Consider the following 18,495-nt stretch of genomic DNA (forward strand, 5'->3'; position numbering starts at 1 on the left):
ACCTAGAGTCTGTCATACAGAGTGAAGTAAGTCAGAAAGAGAAAAACAAATACCATATGGAAACACATATATATGGAATCTAAAAAAAAAAAAGAATAGGTTCTGGAGAACTTAGGGGAAGGACAGGAATAAAGACGCAGACGTAGAGAATGGACTCGAGGACACGGGGAGTGGGAGGGAGACACAAGAGGGAGGGGATATGGGGATATATGTACACGTATAACTGATTCACTTTGTGATACAGCAGAAACTAACACGACATTGTAAAGCAATTATACTCCAATAAAGATGTTAAAAAACAAATTCTAATTTTACAAAGTGGTCCTTCATTGATCATTGAAGTTGCCGAGTTCGTGTGCTCAGCCCATACTCAGTCCCTCCGCTCTCATCTCCTCCTCTCTTATTTATTTTTTATACTCCTTGTTATCTTATTTATAGGGACCAGAAGCTCCAGTCCAGCAAACACCGTGTTATACGCAGCCAGCGTCCCTAAGGCTTGGCTGGTATGGACCAGCAGCTGACAGCATTCTAGGAGACTAAATAAATTTGAAACATTTTTCAGTTTCCAATTAAAATCTTCTCAGGAGCCATAAATGCTGTAAGTTTAGCACTCCAGTTAGAGAATCTGCTGGTTTTCACATAAGGGACACCTTGGTGATGGAGGTCCTGACATTTCAGAGTTCTGTGAAGAAGCTCATTGACAAACAGAACAGAAACAATTTATGAACTGAGCTACTAATGATTCCATGGAATATTGAGTTAGTATGCAGATTTCTACATTCTGTTGGTGTAATCTGCCACATGCCTTACCGATATTTACAAATTTACATACATAACAGATATTTACAAATGTTTTGGGGAAAGTATAAAGGGTCAGCATCTGGGCACATCACCCTATATGATCATGATTCTGCACAGTGTACCGTGGCTATTTATGTGCCTGTCTCTTTCCAAGACAAGGATAATGTTCTGATGATATCTGAACACCCGCCAGCTAGGATAGTGACATATATACTAGTTTCCTACTTATTGGATGGATGGATGGGTGGATGGATGGATGGATGGGTGGATGGAAGGATGGATGGATGACTGCCAAAATCATTACAACACCAGGAAACCACGGCAGAATATTATGAAGATGGTGTAATTCCAATGGTGGGCGTATTCCTTGTTTGAGCACTTGACATGGAGTATGAAGTCTTTGGTGTGGACCAACAAAGGGCAGAACTAGAAAACTGGATCTAGAGTTAAAGGGAAGATGAGCTTGAAATATCTCCACCGGCCAAGGTCTAAACAAAAGGGTTTACCACAGGCAATGTCGGAAAGATCAAGGGGGCCACGCTGAAGTTGCAGCAGGGAGATATAAGGTGGGGAGGCAGCTGGCAATGGGGAAGGGGCACTATAGCTCTGGAGTCAGCCAGTCCTGATGCCGCCGCCCTCACCAGCTCTGTGTCCCGGGCACGTCTCAACCTCTGAGAGTCTCAGCCGCCTGGCGTGAGGAATAAACAGAGCAGCACGGAGGACCCGGTACCCGGTACCAACTCCGGAATCGCTGGGTCCCTCGGCCCCCTGCAAGGACAGCCCGCCTCCGTGTCGGGGCTTGTCAGACTGGCTGCAGGAGTTCAGGTGGTGGGAGAATCCCTTTCCCTGATGACCCTTAGAAAATAGTTCCGAAGAAGCCCAGATCATTAGAGCCATTCATTCATTGTGTCGACAAGTGCCAGCTACTCTCAAATAGAACAAAAAGGAAGATACAGGTCTAGCCGCAAAGGAACATGTGGTCTAATGAGGCTAGAGTCCAGAGAGGGCCCTGAGGTGGTGCAATTCTACTGTATACTGGAGCACCGCAGAGCCACTGAAGAGTTTTAAGGGCAATTGTATAAGGAGAATTGCCTCTTAACTGCTCGGAAGCACCGTGGGCAAGTCATTGGATGGAGGCAAGGCTGGAGCAGAGAGATGAATCAGGAGGCTACAGCAGTGATCCACGTGTCTGAGGATGCAGGGAGGTGGTGTCCGGATGCGGAAGGGGCACCGCCCTCGCCGGTGGATACCTGTTCGGGGAATTATACAGCTGACCTCTACGCGCTTCGCCTTTTCTAGGGGACAAAAACCTCAATAATGAGACTTCAATTCCACGCCCAAAGAGAAAGATCTCAAAGTCAAGTTGAAAGGATTCTGAGACAGCGTGCTGCCATCCCAGTGGGGGCCCAGCTTCCTAACATGGAAATCCTCCTGCATATCCAGAAAGGGAAATCTAAGCTCCCAGCTTTGCACAAGAAGCCAAGATGCTGAGGACCAACCTGGAGGCTATTCATAAACCTGTACTTCAGGGAGGCGTCATCAAAGTTGGCAAAGCTGAGCTGTTCCTCATAAACATTTCTGGTGCCACTGATTAAACTGGCCTTTCGGCTCCAGATGAACACAGGGCAGAACAAGCCAGGAAATGCTTCACAAAGTGCGCGTTACAATCCGCACAGCCAAGCCAGTGGTACGGATGCAAAGAGGGCCAGAGTTAAGATGCAAGCACCCAGAATGGCCAGTAATCACCGTGGTCCTTGGGCAAGGTGCTTTCCCTCTGAGGAGTCTTCTCCCTCATTTGTAAAGGATAACAAAGATCTGCCTAACTGATCTCTTAAAGCCCTTCCAGCTCTAACTCCCCAATTGCTATTTCTGCCCAAGAGGAGGAATACTGACAAATAACAATAAAGATTTTCGTTGGACTTGCAATTTATCCATGGACAGACACACACACACACACACACACACACACACACACACACACATCCTTGGTATTCATTAACGCTTCGCTAAGGCATTAACAATCCCATTTTACAGATGGGGAAACTGTTGAATGTAAGTGACTTGCCCAGCACTGCACGACCAGTAAGGGGCACCACTGGGATTAAATTCGTTCTGGTCCCACTCCCACGCACCTAGGATTATAGGACTCCTGTCAGTTCTTTCGCACCCATTATCTCATTGAAGAGCTGGGCTCAATGTCTGGCATCTTCACAGGATAATATTGACCCTCATGGTGTCTCAGGAGGCGAGCAGGAGGCTTCTGGGGTGATGAGCATCAGAGAAGTTGAGCGATTTGCTCTGGGTAACCCAGCAAGTAACATGGGAGAAGGACTGGCACTCGGGTCTTCCCCCAACATCCCACTGAGGGAGAAATGCTGACCAGCTTTTCGGAGGCAAGCTGCCCACAAGAAAGGAAACCTCAGCAGACGAATGAGTTTTAAATTCGTTTCTCATGATGCTGAAGTATTGAGGGGTGAGGTTTCATGATGTCTGAAATATACTTTCCAATGATTAAAAGAGAGAGAGAGAAAGAGGAAAACAATAACAATTTTTGGCTCTGGGCGGCGAGTGTTTGTTCTTCCTACTATTCTTTCAACTCCTACATAGGTTAAAAGTTTTCGAAATGAAAGGTTGGGGACAACTGCATCTCACATGTCTCTCCCCTTCTAGAAAGCCCTTGGGATTACACGCCCTGTCCCCAGGAGTGGCTGACTTAACGGCCTGCACGTACTCAGACACTGGGCGTCCATCAGCAGGGCCTCCGTCTCTGACCAAGGCAGCCTCTGCCCCTCGCCGTCCACGCAGAAGGCCTTCCCGCTGGCCCCATCCCTCTGGCTGGCTCGGTACTGGCCGTCCTGGTCACACTGCAAGCCTGCCTCATTCTTCTGACAGCCAGTGACACCTGGAACCAAAGATGGATACAGCTCTCAGTGCCGTGCCTCTGGGGTCCCCTCCCTGCCGGACCCCAGGCTCCCAGTCCTTGATCAGACGTCCAAGTCACACGTCGGAGCCAGACCGCCCCCCCCCCAACTTAATACTTGTCAGTGTCCCCACCCCGACCAAAAGACAAAGTCTGGGCTCGCCTTTGGGCCACTAAGGCCGCTGTGACCTGGCCCCGCCCATCTGACCCTGCACGTGCTCCTGTGTGTCCACAGTCGGCCTGGAACGCACCGCCTGCGCTGATACCATTTGCTGGGACTCGGGTTCTGCCCCCCAGTTCTTCTCCTGGTGCACCCTTCTCCCCAGTCTGCAAGGAGTTAACTCTTCACCGGCCAGTCCCCATTTCCTCAGGGAAGCCCCCAGACCCCTTGGCGCCCAAGTGTTACACTCTCCTCTTGACCCATATACCTCTGCTCAGAGCCGGGAGCACAGTTATCATTGCCATTTGTCTGCGGGAAGGAACAGTTCGCAGCTGTCTGACTCCCTCCCAAGCAGGCAAGGACCTCATCTGGCTTCGCTCCCTATTTTATTCCAGTACCTTGCTCAGTGTCTGACATATAATACAAGCCTCCTACCCGCCCCAGGCTTTGATACTGTGATTTATAATCAGAAATATGTGCTTGGTCTTTATTGCCATTTCTGGAAGCTGACATTCTGAGAAGGAAGGTGACTTGGCCGAGGTCACAGTGCCAGTAGGAGGGAGCGTGCGGATGGAAATGGGGTTGGGGGGTGGCGAGCCTCCGCCTCCCCCTCTGCTCCCTGCCATGTAGGCAGCACCCGCTCCACAAAGATCAGCGCACTGCAGGGAACTCCTTTCAAGAAAGGATTCCTCGGGGCCGTGTGATAACACTTCACGTCATCCCAAACCACAGCGTCTGGAGTCAACGTGTGCGAACTGAGTGGGACGCCCGGGTGTCAAGGACACTCTAAGTCCCTGGGGAAGAGTTTCTCCTCCAGAAGGAATGCCAGACTTCCGGCCTAGGAAGTTCCTCTGTCGACTTTCTTGGAAATACCGCCCTATTTCCACTGCTCTCCTGACCAAGGAAACTGCCTCTGTCACGGAAGGTGACTTGATCTCTTTTGATTATTTTACAGTTCTAAACACTACTCCGATTTTAAGCAATGCCTCACGTTGACACCATTTCAGACTAACATGAAAAGATTTGCGACAAGGCGAGTTATGGGCCCCTGCTAGGGAAAACCCAACACTCCCCAGTTGACTGCTAAGTAAATAGGCCAAGTGAAATCACATGACATACGGGAAGGCCACCGGTACACACAGTCCTGACAGATTCATGGGGCCAGAAAGGGAATATGAGCTACACAGTGGTAATGATCGCCGGTGGAAAACATCTTCCACTTCTTAATCTGATAACACTGACTTACAAAAATCAGAAGTTTCAGAATCAGACAATGCCAAGATCAAAGGCCAGCTATGTCACTTTCTAGCTGAGTGACTTTAGCTAAATTTCTTCCGTGAGCCTTAGCCTTTTTATACGTAAAAGTTGGGCTCATAATGTTTACCTAGCAGGGGAGTTGGGAGGGTTGAATGAAGCAACACGGGGAGAAGGTCGGGCCTAGCTCTTGACAGAGCGTAGGCTTTCCGAGGCGGTGCCCTTCGGATTACGATCCGCACCCAGCGGTTCTCAAGGGTGGGCAGTTTTGCCCCCATCTAGGAGACACCTGGCATCGTGAGGAGACGCTTTGCTTGTCACGACTTGGCACACGGTGGCACCACTGGCATCCAATAGGTAAGGAGCCGGGATGCTGCTAAATAAACAGCCCACCACGCGAGGGCCAGCGCCCCAAAACGAAGAATCGTCCGTCTCCAAATTTCAGTAGTAACAGGTCGAGATGTCCTGCAGTGTCCCCACGACATCGCAGGGTTTCTCTTTCGAAGCGGGGGACCCTTTAGAACTCACAGTGAGTCCGGCTGAAAGCTCCAGTGGAGACGGTCGTTCTGCCCGCGGGACAAGGGACGCAGGCCAGGCTACCTGCCTGTTCTTGGTAGAATCCAGCAGGACAGGGAATACACTGCTCATCCTGAAAATAGCTTCCTTCAGGACACTTAACTAGAAAAGATAAGCAGAGCGATGAGGTTAAAGAACAAGACACTGGCTTTATAGCTACAAGCTCAGAACACACAGGGTCTGTGAAGTTCCAAAGTCAGACAAGAGCTCATTCGTTTAACAGATGGCCCACTGAGAATCTGCTGTGCGTCAGGCTCTAAGAGTAGGGGATAAGCCGTGAAGAGGGTGGACAAAGTTCCTGCTCCCCAGGAGCTGACGGGCTGGGGGGATGAGAGGGTGTCCAACGAGAAGGTCAGAGTTGAGTGAAATGAGCCGGAGCGGAGGGCACGATAGTGAGGAAGGCCCCTCTGAGAGGTGACACGTGCGACCTGATGGGTGAGGAGTACCCTAGGCAAAGATGCAGAAGAGAATTCTGTGCAGAGAGAACAGCAAGTGCGAAAACCCTGAGGCAGGAATGAGTTCGGATTATTCAAGGAATGGAAAGATAAAAGCCAACGAAAGCCAGCTACTGAGCTAGAGCTTACTAGACAAAGAGAAGGTTGTCACGGGATGAAGTTGAGAACATCTTGAAAGATGAGCGTCCATCCATAGGTTGCCATGGGAATATGGGAGAGCGCAGTGGTGGGTGCAAACTTTGGGGTCAGACAGATCGGGTAAAGCCCCCCTCCCCACTCTACCTAAATGCCTCTGGACTTCCCCGAGGCTCCATTTTCTCCTCTGTAAAATAAGGATTAATAATATTATCCCGTTGGAGTGTAGTGATGAGGTACAGAAATGATGTACATATCAGAATGCCAGACTCATAGGTGCTCAACTCATGGTAAGTCGTTCTAGACTTGAGGGAGTCGTTCCTGGCAGCCAACCTCAGCACCCACTCTGTGCAAACAGGGGGCCCTCCCTCTGTGGGGTGATTTCAACAATTCAGCACCATCTCACTCGAATGTGGCCTCTCCCTCTTGGTCAGTCAGTGATGGCATGGCCCAGACCTGGGGCTACCGGGAGGTGAGTGAGACACCCGGGGCACAGGACTGACAGAGGCCCTCACAGTCGGCTGGTCGCGTCTGATTTGCTCAGAAACACCAAGTGGGACCCTGAGAGTGAGGACCTACTCGCATCTTGCACCCTGGATGCCTCATTCCCCTCCTTCGTCTCCTCCCTGCGCTCCCCTGTCAAGCAGCAGTCTCAGTGCTTTCTGTCCCTCTGATTCTAACCTCCCAACCCTTCCTAATTTGCTTCCTCCAATATGATATGAGCTGAGAAACTAGAAACCCAAACTGGACAGATGCATGTCGCATAAGGGTTCTAAGATGGCGTCCAAGAGCTCTGCTCTGAGGCGAGTGCATGTACTTGGCCACACAGATTCTGACAGCTCAGAGAAGGGGATGGTGGAAGGAGGTTCTATTTTGTCTTTATTCTGGATTCATGGTTGTGTTCTGGAGATTTTGCCAAATACCTTCTAGAAGAAGTGAGCTGTTACCCAGTAAGGGTGGGAGCCAAAAGCGTGCCTGCTCTTGGGAGCGCTGTCTTTGTGCCTGGCACGCCTCTGTGTACCGCATGTACGTCACTACAGCACAGCGAGGAGTTAGTGTTCTACCCGCACTTCACAGATGAGAAAGCTGAGCCTCAGGACATTCATGCATGACGCCCCCAGCATGCTTTGCTGAAAAGGGCAGGGAGGAAGTAAAATTATAGAACGCGCCAAGCACAGTGCCAGGTATTACAACGTCACCATGTTATGGGAAAGCTATCAGCGCCATTCTAGCCTGGAGAAAACTGATGTTCACGGGCAGGTCAACCGGGCAGCAAGATGACAGGGGTGGGACTCAAGCCCCATTCTCGCCAGACCAAAGCCTTTTCTCCACACACCAATTCAACCACCTTCCTTTGACGAAGAAGTGAGAACAAACGTGTAGGATGTGCTAGAACGGAGCCAGCATGGCTCTGAGAGCTACTCTCTTGAGCGTGCGTATGTGTGTGGAGTTTCTGAGTAAATCAGAAACCCCAGGCACACCCTGGAAACTGAATGGTGTGTTCTCCGGCCTGCCCTGTGCCCTGCACAACCTCGCTCAGAGAGCGGGGTTTCGCTACTTCTATGAGTCACATGGTTGATCATCTCTAGTATTTTTACCTCATACTGTGGCTATTTTTTCAAGTAGTCTCCAAGTTCATTGCTAAAGGAAAACAAAACCTTTTAAGCCAGCCTGAGTTGCTGCCTCTGAACCCAGGGTGCAGGTGAAGGGGCAGAAAAAAGAGAGCTGAGAATTTTTGCTGCCATACGTTTCAGGCCTCTCGACCACGCGCAAGGAACATGGGTTCTGTTTCTTTCTGTGTCTGACGTCAAGTCTTTTCCACCCAAAGGAACCTTTGTAAACATCACGGTGAGGCTCCGTTGCCTCCTTCCCCAACAGGTGGGTCCTCCTCCCAGAGACCCTGAGTCCACCGCAACGACTGGATGTCTATCCCTCAGTTAAATCCCTTCATGGAAATCACTGGAAAATCCCTGGGGCCTCAGTTCCCTCTTCCGTAAAAGGAGGCGATTTGGCCAATTTGAGTTTGCAAGTTTCACAAAGCTTTGGGGTTCTGCCATCCCTCTAGCCAACCCATTCCCGAAGTCCCCAAACAACAGCAGCCGTGTTTCTGCTGAAGAAAAATATCTGAGGAAGCGTAACTGTCCTTCACTCCTTAGCCTGCTTTGCTCAACCCCACCCCTGGCCCTGTCACTCTCCAACTTAAAATTCGCTCCTGGTGACCCCACCAAACCAAGCCCCTTGCTGTGCCCCCAGGCCTCTCCCACTCTGGTCCGCTCCTATCTCTCAGGCCCCATTCTCCAGTCACGCAAGCCATGTGCACTGTCCCCATAAAGCCACAGCACTTCGTGACGCCCTGCTTTTGCACTAATCTCCATTTCTGGAATGTCCTTCATCACTTTAGCAAACTCAACACGGGGGCACACACGTACACACACACACACACACACACACACACACACACACACACCACTTCTTGTCTGCTCTTGTCCAAGCGACAATTTTAACTAGCCTTTAAGACTTCACGCCAGCCTTTACTACCCCAGCAAGCCATCCCTGACTGCCCTGACTGGGGTACAAAAGGCTTTTCAAGTGATATTTTAGCTGTCTTTTCACTTAACCTCTCTTCAGCTAGACTGTGAGCTCCTTGAAAGTGGAGCTATGACTTTTGCTTCCCTGAGTATGTCACATGGTATTTGACACATAATTATATTTTGAAAGCTTGGATGGAATGGATGGATGGATGGAAAGATGGATTGGAGGATGGATGGAAGGAAGGACGGATGCATGCATGGACAGATGCATGAATAGAAAGAAGGAAGGAAGGAAAGGAGGGAGGGAGGAAGGAAACAAGACATAACATGTTACTTCAGGAAAAAAATCCGTAGAGAACTAGCTCTATTATAAGAATTTGCAGTGAACGAGTGACAGTGAATGTTGTTCAGAATGGAAATGGAAAATCCAGACAGTTTCTCTGGGATTCTCCTTGATGGACCAACCTGGTATGAAGCTTGCCAGCAGGTAATTCTGAGGGGAAGCCATCTGGCTGGCAGTGAGGCAGGAGGGTGAACGTAACTGACCGCATGGGAGGTGCAGACAAAGCCTCCACCCCCTGCAGTAGGCACTGCCTAGATTAAGGCTGCCACGCCTGCCTGAGTCATGGGAGGTGGACATCCCCAGCGGTCTCCCTAAGCCACTGTGCCCCCAGGGGACCATCCAGATCGGCCCCCCAAGATGACATACGGAAACCCTGCCTTATCTCCAAAGGACAATGCTCTGCTTGTAGCCTCACAGCTGCATTCCAGATGTGCTTCAGAAGAAAAAAGAGCCAGTAAGAATAGATACAAGAATCCGAGGGCGTGATTTCACCAAGAGCCCTTGTTGAGAAGGGAGACTTGTGAATCAGCGGACAGAACAAAGAATTTGGAAACAGCAGGGCTGAGTTTAAAGCTCACCCGGCCAATTAACAACAAAACAATTTGCTGAAGTTTCACTTTGTGTGAAGCAGTGTGTTTTGTATCAATTATATTCAGCTATGCAAATCACAATCCCCCTGAAATAGGTATTACTGTCCCTGTTTTCCAGATTACGCCTAGTGAAGATGGGCAGTGTCCCAAGAACCCACACTGAGAAGGTGCTGGAGCCAAGACTTGAACCCAGGTCCACCTGACTTCCAAGAGCAGTTTCCTAACACTCTTAACTGTATGCCCCCAGCTGCTTCATCCACCCCATGGCATTAAAAATACCTGGCATCCTGGACCAGAGCAATGCAGAAATTCTGATCTTGAAGTGGGAGGGGAAGCTGAGCCAGGAGCACAGACAGACTTGCCTGACGGGTGTCAAGCAGTGGGGACTCAGGGGATCAGAACCTGGCCTCGGGGTGACCGGGCTTCAGAGAGAGTGGGAGTCACAGGGTCGGCCTGTGAATGAAAGGTCTGGCCAGGGCTGCACTTGCTGCAGATCAGGAGTGGCCACCTTTTTCCGTAAAGGGCCAAAGCAGTCTTTTAGCCTTTGCAGACCATTCTGTTTCTGTCTCGTGGACTCAGCTCGTCCGTGGTGGGGAGAAAAACGTGGCTGTGTTCTAATAAAACTTTGCTTGCTAAACGGAAGGTGAGCTGAATTTGGCCTGAGGGCTGTAGTGCACCGGGGGCGATAGTGAGAGTTAAGTATTTGTGAAGGTGCTTTGTAAACTGCAAAATCCTCTGTAAATATTAGCAAGAAGAGGTTGTGTCTCTGGTTTCTGTGTTAAGAGTTAGCTGCGTCTGAAACCCAGTGTGGAGCTTAGAATTTGGCATGGATTTCATAAGAGGAAAGGCCTTATAGCTTTTGTGTTGCCACCAACATGAATAGTGGAAAAATAAATAACTGAGAAACATATTCTCTCTCTTCAGCTCAATAAAAATGCCTCTGTCTCATGCCATGTGGGAGGATGACTTCTCACCATGAGGCCCTGGAAGTTTCAGTAGTGGATGGAACAATGGCCCCCAAAGAGGTCCATGTCCTAATCCCTGGAAACCGTAAATATGTTAGGTCACATGGCAAAGGGAAACTAAGGTTGCAGATGGAAGTAAGGTCGCTAGTCAACTGACCTTAAAATAGGGAGAGTGTCCTGGATTACCCAGCTGTGGGCAATCGTAAGGTCCTTAGAAGTGACAGAGAGCATCCAGGGAAGCTGTGACTACGGAAGAATGGCCTGAGAGCTACAACACTGCCGGTTTTGAAGATGAAGAAAGGAAGCCACAAGCCAAGAATTGTGGGCAACATCTGGAAGCTGGAAAAATCAGGAAAACTGATTCCCTCCCAGGGCCTCTGGTAGGAACGCAGCCCTCCTGACACCTTGAGGTGAGCCCAGTGAGACCCTGTGTGAGAATTCAAGCCTACAGAACTGTAGCATAAGTGGGTGTTGTTTTAAACCACTACATTTGTGGCGATTTGTTATGGCAGCAAATCACACAGCTTCTATTCAGGGAACCGGCAACTGCAGTCTAACGAGAATGGCTTCCAAGGCTGCTTATGTGTCAGGCCAAGGACAGCCCAGCGACCCTCCACCAGGAATCACTTCCCCTGAAGCATCGCGTCCTTGGATGATTGCTGGCCATTTGGGGGTGGTGGTGAGTAACGTGTTGCCATAACCAGACTAGGAAAAGTCATGGAGCACACAGGGTAGCCATCGGCCTTCTCCACCAAGACAGTGCAGCACAGGCCACAGGGTCCAAGCTCATCAAGGACTAAGAGGAAGGATAACCTCAAACATGGGGGCTCTTCCTCTGTCATGTTGCCTCTAGTTTCAGCTACTACCTGGTGGGTGATAACTATATGCCTGTGAGTATATTTGGACAATTGAAAAGCTTTCATTGAATAAATAAATGAATGAGTCTCCACTCTGTATGTCAGAATAACCTCTATCAGAGCTCTGTGGCCTTTCCCACAACCTCGCATGGCTCAGTAACAGCGGTCCAGGGAGAGAGGGGGAACCTACCACACCCCAATGGGTCCTGACTGGCATTGCTGGTGGCCGAGACTTGGTGGAATCCTTCCAAGCACCCAAACTGTGTCCTGGGAGAGGTGCCAAAGCGGTCCCCTTGGAGGAAGCGGATGGATGTGTCTGCTGGAAACGTCTTGGAATCCAGATGAAGCTGGAATTTTCCACTTTGGATCAGATCTGCAAAGCGCCCAACGAGATCCTTGCCCACCAAGGCTTCCTCTGCAAGACACAAGATGAGGCAGGAGTGTCATTGTTCCTGCAAGGGTCAGGGAGGATCCAGGGACAGAGCCACCCACAATGTCCAGAGCGAAAGGAGACATAGGCCTTTCCCAGTGCCTCATTTTACAGAGGGAGAAACTGAGACCCAGAGAAGGATGTTGATTGACCCAAAGATACACAGAATCAGAATCACAACTAGGACTCCAGACCAGACCCCCAGCCCCTGTCATTTTTGCGGCAGCGATGTGACCCCACTGGCATAGGACATCATGACTTCGGTCACTCATCTAAGGTGCACTATCCAGATACGCGACTGTCCCAACCTTTGCCAAGCCACCATCCCTGAGCCTCAGTTTCCCCATCTGAAAAATGGGGCTAGGAATGCCCCTCTTGCAGTTGGTGAGGATTACAAGAGAGAATGTGATGGGGCCAGTCAAAGGTAAGGCAAAGCCTCCATCTCAGGTTCAGCTAAACGCTGAGAAGGCCTCCAGCTGTCAAACTCCAAGTGTTTCCTAGGAAGAAAGCAGATGGGTGAGCACTACATCTGGAGCTGCGGCGGGTCCCAGCACGCAACGAACATTCACCCCACAACGGCTACTGTAAAGGCAGCCCCAGGCCATGGACGCCAGGAATAAATATCTCATCCATTTGCAGCTTCAAACATACCCAAATTATGCAGGCTGTTTCCAGAGGAAAACAAAAAGTGACCCTTAATTCATAACGCTGCTCGGGGGAGATGGTAATTAGGGTCACAGGCACTGCAGAATGTCCGAGATACAGTCTGCCTCCTGGGTTACACTGTGGCGTTTTCTACAAGTTCCCCCTCATAGAACAGAGGTCAAGCTCCAGCCAGCCCTGACCCTCGGCGTTTGGCCACCAGACAGTGGAAGAGGAAGTGGAGAAGCTCCCACCCTCTGGTCAGAAGCCCATGGGTTATGTCCCACCCTGGTTCAGAGTAACGATCGTAAGATCCACTCTGCTTTTCCTTAGATGTTTCTACTCTCGATTCATCCATATCATTACCACTCCATTTTAAATAGTGTTAATAATGGGTTTAAACAGTGTCAGTGGTCTGAGACGTTCTCTGATTGGAAGTAGGCAGGACATAAATTATAAACCAATGGAGACGCCCTCACCCCGCCCCACCCTCCCCTACTTCACACCTGTCTTCCTTCTCTGTGCCCAGAAAACCAAGAGGAGAATTAGAAAAGGTTCTCAAAAGCGCAGTCGGGTGATATTATTTAGCTCTAGTCAGCTATGGACCAGAACTCTATTGCTCTTTATAAACTTCTCAGGAACAAGCTCCTCCCACGGGCCAGGCACATGGTTCCCTCCCTGAGCCCCACAGGAAGGCGCTGGGGCCGCAGTGGCTCCATCTGACGGATGGGAACACTGAGACCCAGCGAGTCTGTGCACCTTCAAGGCAGCAGTGCGGGAAAACATACCAACATCACGCAGATCCGGGAGAGAGGCGGGTGGGACATCCTCCAGCCGCAATTTCCACGTGACATTGGCTCCTAACCGCTCCCCGCTCAGACACTCCACCCGCACCGTGAAGTCGTCGCAGACGGGGATGGAGACAGGGGTCCCAGCCGTCTTCACCTGCACGGAGACACGAGCTCAAGAACACGGAGCAGGGAGCCAGCGTTGCCGAGCCCGCGCCAGGCACCTAAACTGGCTTATGTTACTGTCGGAGGAGGTCATGGAAAGGTCATGACCTCCCTTTGACCCGGGAACTGGCCCCAGGCAATCGGAGCTCCTGAGCCCCACCCTGTCCTCAGAAGGTCTGCTCTACACCCACCACCTGTCCCCAGTGGGAGCCGTTTGGGAGGAAGCAGCCTTGAGAGAGCTGGAAAATGAGGTTCCGGGTTCAGAGAGGTTGAATCACCTGCTCTGGTCACACAGCCTGCAGACAGAGGTGTAAGCAGAGTAAAAGCCAATGTAAACGGGAAAAGAATTTGAAAAGGAATAGATACACGTATATGTAAAAATAAAATAAAATAAACTACAAAGAAAACAAATATACTTAGAAAAAAATATTTAAAGATTCTCAAATAAAATTAAAAGGGCACAGACACACACACACACACACACACACACACACACACACTCACACACACACACACACACAAAAGAAAGCCTAAACACTCCGAATTCACGGGGCTGTATTTCATAGCAGAAACAAGTTCTGCCGACTCAGCCGATGTCCTCACAACACCTACATCCAGCAGGACACGACCCTCCCTCCCGGGAAGCACCAGCTCCTCCATTGTGCCCATGCGGCCTGGCTTCTCCTCCCAACCTGAGCACAGCCCTCAGTGCCCCCTGACCGTCTGCAGGGCAGGGTGGGTGGATGGACGGTGGTGGTGACTGGTTAGCCTGGGGACAGTGCCGGGCAGGGGCAGGAGCTCAACACAGGCCTCACTGGGCCCTCTTCCCATCGTGCTCTTTCAAAAGCAACATCGCAAGAGCTTCTCTATCAAGCCCCAGGGGGTGTTAGTTTATCAGAAGCTTGGGCATCTAGAGGTGAATGAGAAGGTTCTGTGTAAAAGGAAGGGTCTGTGAAGGAAAGTGACATCTGTCCAACCCACGATCCAGAGTCGATCTGGACCTTGGCTGTCAGCCTGCTGCACGAGAGACCTCGACCACCTCATTCAGGGTCCAGACGATGCCCTCTCAACACAGGCCCTGGGCTGCAGGAGGTCATTCAACACGAATGGCAAGTCAAGCCACAGACTGGTACCAGGCACCTACTGTGTGCCGTGCACCCCACGACGCCCAGGGTGCAGGTGCACCAGGGGATGTGGGGTTCGTGCTGCTGTCACTGGAGGAGAACTGCTGTGTGCCAGGCACCTGGCATTCCCGGGAGGCAATGCACACGCTTTTTGAACATCCTCCATTATTCAGGCCCTGCGTGAAGCGCTTTAAACACGTTAGCTAGTTTAGTCTCCAAAACAGGCCTATGGAGTCAGAACTATCATTACCACACGCTACAGATTGAATTAGCTTCAGAGAGGCTGCAGAGCTGCTGAGGACCAGCATGTTACTGATGAGATCTGTCCTGGCCACTGTAACTAGTGTCTGGCTCTGTTTATCTCTGACAATCCTCAGTGCCTAAAACCATGCTTGGCCTGTAATAGGCACCCAAACACTTGCTAAATGGAAGAATGAAGGAGGGAGAAAATGAGTGAAAGAATGAACAAATTTGGTGTAGTGAGAGTCTAGACTTACTCCGTGATGTGAAATCTCGGGCAACTTACTTACTCTCCATGGGCTTTAGTTAATTCACCTACCAATCAAGGGCTAATGATACCCCCTGAGCAGGGTGCTGTAATCATCAGAGACAAGGAAAGTAGAGCTTCCAGCCTGGCACCAGGAATACAACCAGTGCTCACGAACCAATACATATTGCTGATACCGCTGTCAAGTGCCTTTCTTTAGATAAAAGGGGGCAAGATTTGTTTCTCTGTGTTTTAAAATCAATACTCTTTGTATTTGGTTTTGTGAAAATGTGTGTTCTCCGAAATTCTTCACATGAGGTGCTAGAAGTGAGCTGCTCTGATGAGATAGCAGCCTTTGAGCAGGACAGGACTTATTTAACTGAGTGACTTTTGAAGACTCCCTCTGTGAGCGCTTGGGACTTCAAATCACCAAAGTCCTTGCCTATTACACAGCTAAAAACTCTTTGCTAACCATGTCTTTCCAGTTGGCATGTAACATTTTCCTTCCAAGGAGGATCCATGATGCCTCCTCACAGATTGAAGGACCGCCCCGGCACAGCAGCTCAGAGAGCGTGTCGCAGCACTGCAGCCTCCCTGCCCCGTTCCCAGGCTCTTTCTTCATGGTTGGGATCAGTACCATATGGTGACCATAGCTCTGTCCTCACGTCAGCCGGCCTGGCTCTACCATTTCCCAGCTGTGTGACTCTGGCCAATTATTTTTACCCTCTAGTAATAAAACGGCAATAATCATAGGGTTCCAGTGAGGATCGCATTAACTAATCCACACTCAGGGATGCACAGTGCCTGGCGCAGTCTAAGCACTCAGCACACATTCGCTTTGCTATCTTTATGCAGAAAGAATGGCCAATGATGAGATGGATACTAGCTCCGCTTCTGCCTCTATGTCATTAGCCTTGTCTGAGTTATTTTCTCATCCTGGGCCTCAGTTTGCCCATTGGTAAAAGGACCGTGGGTTGAACTGTAAGTTCATTTGAAATCTGAGGTTCTCTGCCCGGCGACTCTCAGCTCAGTCCAAGCCCCCTTGTGCGGAAGGCCAGGCACATACCTGGATCTGACAGAAGCCACGGGCTGTGAGCTCGTCTAATAGGAAGATCTGGAAAGCCGGCAGCAAGCCTGCGTAGTCGGCATGGCACACCTTGCCCGGCGGGAGCTGGAGCTGGAGCTGCCCTTGGGTCCAGAGAGTCTGCCACAGCTGGGGCCCTGCAGGCAAGCACCAGAGGTCAGCAGACAGGGGCGGAAGAGCTGTGGGATTCTTTTCTTTGCTTGGTTTGGTTTTTCCTCTGCAAAAATAACCCTTCTTCATTTAGCTTGGAGCCCACGAGCACTGCCATCTTGCTTGTCACCCTCTGAGCCTAACTACTTCCTAGCTTGCCGGCTCGTCTCAAATTACTTCACACCCTCACAGCAAACTCAGTCCTGCCTCAGCCTCTAAACCAGGCTGCTTTACGTTTATATGGGACCTGGACATTCTTGTTGGAAAATCTTCCATACTACCTTGCACTCAAACAGGGCCACTGCACCTGGTTTGGCCAGTTAAGAGCTTCACCACAGCCTATGTGAAAGGCTTTCTCTAAGGTTGTTCAGTGCACAACCTGCACAGTCGTACACAGCAGTCCTGCACTCCACTTTAGGACCTCAGGACCTGTGCCTCTCTTCTCCCAAGTCCCTTGCTCAGTCGTGACCAGTCTGGTCTTAATTTTGGCTCAGGCCACTCTGTCATCATCCAGGGAAATAGGCCACTTATTTGTCCAAATCACATTTTGAAATTTTTCTGGATAGTATTCTCTATTTCAGAATGCTTTATGACAAATACTGTCCTTTGACGCTCTACCAGCCCCCCAGAGCCTTGTGACAGTCAGTCCCAGGATCTGGGTCTCTATCCTGAATGCCCCTCCCGCTGTCCTGGGTGGACCCAGTGCCGGTGCCCGAGTCCGCCCCCGCCTGGCCTGGCTGTGAGTAACCACAGCCAGCCTTTGCCAAGGCAGATGCAGTCAGAGCCTGATGTGGCCTCACGGCCACGTGCATGTGAAAGTGGGTTTGCTCTGAGAACAGGAGGAAGGAGCTCTGCCCGTATTTACATATGGCCCAGGCCCGCAGTGATCAGAAAGGCTTCCATACCCCGGGGCTCCAGATGGACCTGGGGGCAGGGCTGGCGTGGCAGTGTCACTGTCCCTCTCAGAGGCCGGACCAGCAGCTCTAAGCTTGCCAACACCCTAGTAACCAATACGGCCACTGGAGCACCTGCATCCTGAACGCAGTCCTGTATCCAAGAGCCCAAAATGATGGCAGGTGTCTCAAGGGGCAGATTGCTCCACAGAAGGCACAAACAGAGCTTCCCCACCCAGGGGTCTGGGAAGCACATCGGCTCCTTCTAGAAGAAAATGCTCCATTGGACCTTCTCTCCTGCTCTGATGCCCCCTGGCTTACGGTGGACACGCTACACTCGGGTGGGGAAAATGAAGGCCTCGGCCCCGAGCCCTGAGAGGGAGCGGGGCGCCAGGCAGCCCTTCCTGGGGTCACTCACGCTGGCAGGCACGGGGCTGAGGGGGCTGCGACTCCCAGCGTCTCCTCTGCAGGCTGCACAGCAGCGGCCCCGGCGGGAAGGCACTCCGGTAGCCCGGGCGGCACAGCAGCTGGCACCGCTGCACGGCAGCCCCTCCTGGGCCCGAGGCTGGCGCGCACAGGAGGGCCCCGCTGGCCACATCCGACACGTTGAAGGGCAGGGGGCACTGCGGGCCTAGGAGAAGGAAAGGGACACTGTGGGCGCCTGCCCATCAGCCGAGGCAGTGGCTCACACCTCCTCGACTTCTTTTCACCCCCACCGCACTTCCTTCATTTACGCATTCGTCATCTTCCTGAACTCCAGCTCCCCGCGTTCGGGCCTCATCCCCTGCCCTTCTGCTCCTGTGTCCAATCTAGTCCCCGCCGCCGGCAAAGCAATGGAGCTGGACTTGGCTCTCAAGAGCCCCCGAGCGCCTGCTCACCCGACTCCCTCTTTCCGCTCTGGTCTCCTCCAGCCCCGTTTGGCCCCACAGCTGTCGTTCCCTGACCGCAGGCTGGCTGCACACACCACGCCCTGCCCTCTGCCTGCTCATCTGCCTAGAAGGTTCCTTTTCAGGTCCTCTGTTATCAGTTCAACCCCTCAAACTGTCTAACCTCTTCCATGGTTCTCCCAGGCTGACTTAGGCCTCCTTTCTCTAAGCTCTCAGGCCACTTGGAGTAGACAACCCCCCTGCCGCGTTATCAATTAT

The 18,495-nt window shown here is 51.2% G+C and overlaps 1 protein-coding gene across 19 annotated transcripts in view; it reads right to left on the minus strand.

The window, feature by feature from the left end:
• The window catches only part of LOC102988973 (thyroglobulin), a 144,641-nt gene that overhangs the window by 89,804 nt on the left and 36,342 nt on the right, over positions 1-18,495 (minus strand). For 17 of the 19 annotated variants that reach the window (XR_003683451.2, XR_003683453.2, XR_003683452.2 and 14 more), the window contains 6 exons: positions 17,769-17,981; positions 16,290-16,444; positions 13,448-13,604; positions 11,778-12,002; positions 5,664-5,813; positions 3,533-3,703 (listed from right to left, as the gene is read on the minus strand). Coding sequence is in view for 14 of the 19 variants with exons in the window: in XM_028500614.2 (XP_028356415.2) it covers positions 3,533-3,703; positions 5,664-5,813; positions 11,778-12,002; positions 13,448-13,604; positions 16,290-16,444; positions 17,769-17,981 (1,071 nt within the window). In the remaining 5 variants the exon portion in view is untranslated. The remainder of the gene's footprint in view (positions 1-3,532; positions 3,704-5,663; positions 5,814-11,777; positions 12,003-13,447; positions 13,605-16,289; positions 16,445-17,768; positions 17,982-18,495) is intronic. The other 2 variants (XM_028500616.2, XM_028500622.2) reach the window with 2 other exon arrangements.

The sequence above is a fragment of the Physeter macrocephalus genome, chromosome 15 (assembly GCF_002837175.3).
Source record: "Physeter macrocephalus isolate SW-GA chromosome 15, ASM283717v5, whole genome shotgun sequence".
Lineage (NCBI taxonomy): Eukaryota > Metazoa > Chordata > Mammalia > Artiodactyla > Physeteridae > Physeter > Physeter macrocephalus.